Source organism: Urtica dioica, chromosome 12 (genome assembly GCF_054948205.1).
Source record: "Urtica dioica subsp. dioica isolate 48M chromosome 12, U.dioica_male_clone48M_v1_H2, whole genome shotgun sequence".
In the NCBI taxonomy this organism is placed as follows: Eukaryota; Viridiplantae; Streptophyta; class Magnoliopsida; order Rosales; family Urticaceae; genus Urtica; species Urtica dioica.
In genome coordinates, this window is record NC_142767.1 from 16,219,412 (window position 1) to 16,223,587 (window position 4,176).

The window sequence follows — 4,176 nt, forward strand, 5'->3', positions numbered from 1 at the left end:
TATTATTAATAGTTTAATAATATATATTATTTTTTGCTAGTTTATAAGAAACCCCGGACATCGTACTCATATTTGGATGTTTAAGTGTTAATTGTTTTAGCTGTGAGCTCGATTGGCTGTGAGCCTATTTAGTACCAATACATTGCAACTCGACAATTTTCAACACCTCATGTGTACTTTCATAGTCATCGTTGATAGATTTCAGAGTTGGAGTTATTGCATCTGATTTGAGAGGGTTTTCATTCATATTAGTATCACTTGTATGAATGACATTTCCTTGAAAAACTATGACACAAATATAATTAGACAAATTTCTATCAGAATTTCAAAATTCTAAAACTTTGTGAACAATCCTGAACCTGTAAAGTGCAATCACCATTTAGTTAAAGTTTTTATAGATAATATTGTTGTTGTAATTGTACTGAGATATCAAAACTGTCGTTGGTATGAGTATGAATATGAGAATGAGAGTGTCTTTCAACATAACAAATTTAGTTTTGTTCCCAATTTGGGATGTTAGCAGTGGCTTCATTCACCATCTTCACCAGAGTAACCTGCATTCAACATTACAAGAAAATGTGAATTCAGATAAATCAATTAAATTTAAAACAAAAGCATTGTTCACATGAGAATTAGGACCAAATAGAAGAACCAACGACAAAGCAAAGAAATGATATTAAAAAAAATATTGAGAAATCTATAGTTAAACAACTTAATGAGTTGATCGGAAGAATAAAATTGACGCTCCGGACTGAACTGCGATCTTAAATACAGGGAAAAATGTGAGACCTAAAAATATGCAAATTAAAGCATGCTTTTCTTCTTATATATTACTCGATTAAAAAAAATAATAATAAAAAAAACCCTGAGTGAACATACCACACTTTCAGGAACCCCGGGTGGTGGCAAGGAGATATTTTTTGGCGGCGGTCCACGTAAATGAGATCTCTTGTCGAATCTCCACTCTCCGATTTTACCGTATGTTAATTCACCCTGAAACACACAAAATTCAGAGGCTCAAGTACTACTAGAGCTAGTACTACCAATACCAGACTATAAAAGAAGGTAAGCGTTCAATAACGGAATAATAAAATCAAAGTGAAGATATCACCTTCATGTTGTAGTCACATCCGTATGTGTAATGGATTATGTACTTATTGGTAGTCTCCAAATCCCACGGGGGCTGCGATTATTCACATACATATATGTACAGACAGAGAGAGAGAGAGATCAAAAGCCGAGACTAAGTAAATCTCAACTCAAACAATCGGTGGTTTTTAGATTCGTTGCCGAACCTGAAGCATGAAGTCTTTGCGAAGAATGTGGTGGGCCCCGTGTAAAGCGGATGCCACGGCATAGGCATACCTTTGTTGAACAAAAAAGACAATGCCGATTTCAACACTCGAGTAATAATTATAAATAAATAAAAATTGGATTATAATGATTGTATTGATTCCTTCCTTGGCACTTACATTTCGAGCACCCATCCAAAGGCTTTGTCAGTCTCCGGGTCGTCTTTCATTCTCAAAGAAACATTCATCCATGTCGGAGCAATCTTTTCGAGCATCTCCTGCGTTATTAATATTTTTGAATAAAAAAGAATTGGATCAAGACCCGCCGCCGACAACAAAAGCAGAAGAGCTAAATGTCAAGAAAAAAGAACATACAAGGGAATTGATGAGAAAAAGTCAACCGAATAGAGGTCATTACCTTTTTTATAATTACAGGGGAATTTCCGATGGGATCAACGTTCGTGACCGGGCCATTTTCTTCAGGGAAAAACTTGCGCACGATCTTTTCTTGCTTAGACGGCGTGATATAGAAAAACGGGAAAGCAGCGGGATTATCTCCGTGAGACAAATTTGGAAGAGGCCTTACAAATACGTGATCCGGCTCTGCCATTAGTATGTAGCTGCAACAACGGAATACGTTTTCCATGTTATCACTGTGCTCACAAAAAAAGTAATATATATATAAAATAAATAAAGAGCTCACTCTTCTTCGATTGTAGCTTTATCAAGCCACTGAACAAAAGCCCATGGCCTGTTTAGCACAATATATCCCTGCAACGATATCAAAAATTCGGCTAATAGTCTTAGTAAGTGTGATCTAGATCATAAAAGAGAATAAATAAAAAAAATTAAAAAGGAGACTGAATTGCTGAATTAATACCCCAAAAACTCAAAACGTTTGGAGCTTCAACACAGTAAGGCCAACTTAAAGAGAGGCAACGTAGATTCACCAGAAAAACACATGTATATATAACTTAAAAATTTCTTAACATAGCCATCGTCTCACAAGTCATATTCCATGCTAAAATTTGTGGCAAGAAAAATTATATTATACTAAAAAAAACTAAAACTACTTGAAATCATAAAAATAAAAATAAATTATAATTATTATCATCTTACAAGCCTGAATAAAGGACACTTTCTCAGATCGTTCTTAATCAACCGATCAACCACATATTTCAAGCTACTAGCCTAGTACCATCATCAAGTGAACAATTCTCCCCAAACTCTCCTAGTTTCCAATGAAGACATAACAACTGGACAAACAAGAAGCAACGCGAATCGCCAAACGAAGAAGTAAAAGAACGAAAAAAGCGAAGTGGCATCAATTACCCGGTCAAGACCCGCGGGAAGAGGGTCAACGACAAGAGAGGGAATCTCGTCCATCAAGTTATCGGGGCTCCCCGAGTGAAGAATCCGAGTGAAACCGCCCATGTCCGAGCCGGGCAAATCCTTCTGCTTCTTGTACCAGTAGTACATGATTCGGCACTGCCATTTGCTGTACGGAGCGTCCGTCGCTGTCAGAGCCACGTGGAACCGCGACGACTTCGAACCCTTCTCACTCCTCAAATTCTTTGGCTTCTCCACGATCGGGTCGGTCACTAATCTGAGCACCGATTCGTCGTCGCTCAGCTCGCCGGTAGTGGCCGGAGATCTATAGTTTATCACCGTCGTCAACACGTTGTACGTCACCAAGAAAAACCCCGTGGCCACGAGAACCAAGAGCAAAGGCGATGCTCGTTTCATTGAAGGCTTATTTTTTTCCTTTCTTGATTATGATTTATTGCTGCGCGGTTGAGTAGAGATCAGTTCCTAATCATCCCGGGAAATTTCGGGTGTCTCGGTTCTAGAAATGAGGAAAATAAAAAATCGGTCAAGGTCATAGGAAAGGGTTAGTATTGTTTGAAAACAAGTGATGGGTATAACTGATAAACATGAATCATCTCACTTAATTCGACTTTGAATACTCACATAAGTTGAATCTAGAGATACTAATCGTCCCAAATCTGCCATTACCTATTCAGAGCATCGTATTTAAGAACATGGAAGAAGAAAAAAGGAACTGATAATAGTTCAGAATTATGTAACTATATGAAGAGAAAACGGAAAGTCAAACTCCAATGAACAACCTAAGCTTGATTCGAAAGCCAGAGAAGGGAAATCGCCAAACAATTAATCAACCGTGTATTGCAATGCAAGAAAATAGTTCAACCCGTGAAAAGAAAAATAAAAAGTTAAACGAAACGTAAATTTGAAATCAGAATCAGACCTCCTTGAACAAGTGAAGATGCGAAAGAGCTGAAAAGTCAACTCCGAGACCCAGAAGATTCAGACGGCAAAGATGACAACAATTGAATATGAAAGAGTCGTGGGAATTAAATAAAGATCAAAGCTTTGAAACCTTTGACGCGTTTAAATGGTGACGCAGGGATTGAGAGGAACTTATTTGTAAATACTATTTCTAAAAGAACCCACCAAAGCGTCCGTTGCGTTGCCTTCAAAACGGCAAAAAAATTAGAGCTGTAGAGACGACTTCTCTCTCCCCGATATTAATTAGGATTTAGGAACACGTAAAGAATATTTTTTACACGAAAAAGAGTAAGACATGTAAAATACGTTTATTTATTTTTGGGAAATTATGTTGGAAAAAATATTATTATCCAAAGGGGATAGATCGGTTTGTAAGTGTTGAGTTTCGTGTATAAATTGCAATTTAGATTAATTTCTGTCACATAGGGATAATTATATTTGTTAGTTATTTAGTGTTTAGATCAGCTCCAATGGAGAATTTTATAACTAAAGTAAGAATTTTCAATGGAAGAAACTCTACAACTTCAAAATTCTATATTTGGTGTGGTTTTTATACTAAATAAACGGTGTTGCA

General features: G+C 36.8%; 1 protein-coding gene across 2 annotated transcripts; it reads right to left on the reverse strand.

Annotated features, from left to right (window-relative positions):
* Nucleotides 1–302: 302 nt before the first annotated feature.
* LOC149379591 (Hyp O-arabinosyltransferase-like protein) lies at nucleotides 303–3,805 on the reverse strand. 2 transcript variants are annotated; one of them, XM_089603481.1, is made up of 9 exons: nucleotides 3,562–3,805; nucleotides 2,625–3,138; nucleotides 1,996–2,063; nucleotides 1,711–1,912; nucleotides 1,473–1,570; nucleotides 1,296–1,365; nucleotides 1,112–1,183; nucleotides 880–993; nucleotides 303–554 (listed from the first exon to the last, which is right to left on the reverse strand). In XM_089603481.1, exons 2-9 carry the CDS (start codon nucleotides 3,036–3,038, stop codon nucleotides 492–494), a joined length of 1,101 nt encoding a protein of 366 aa, XP_089459607.1. In that variant the 5' UTR covers nucleotides 3,039–3,138; nucleotides 3,562–3,805; the 3' UTR covers nucleotides 303–491. The 2 variants fall into 2 exon arrangements, with proteins under 2 accessions (XP_089459607.1, XP_089459608.1); XM_089603482.1 differs by lacking the exon at nucleotides 3,562–3,805 and adding an exon at nucleotides 3,264–3,453.
* Between the last annotated feature and the right edge of the window lie 371 nt (nucleotides 3,806–4,176).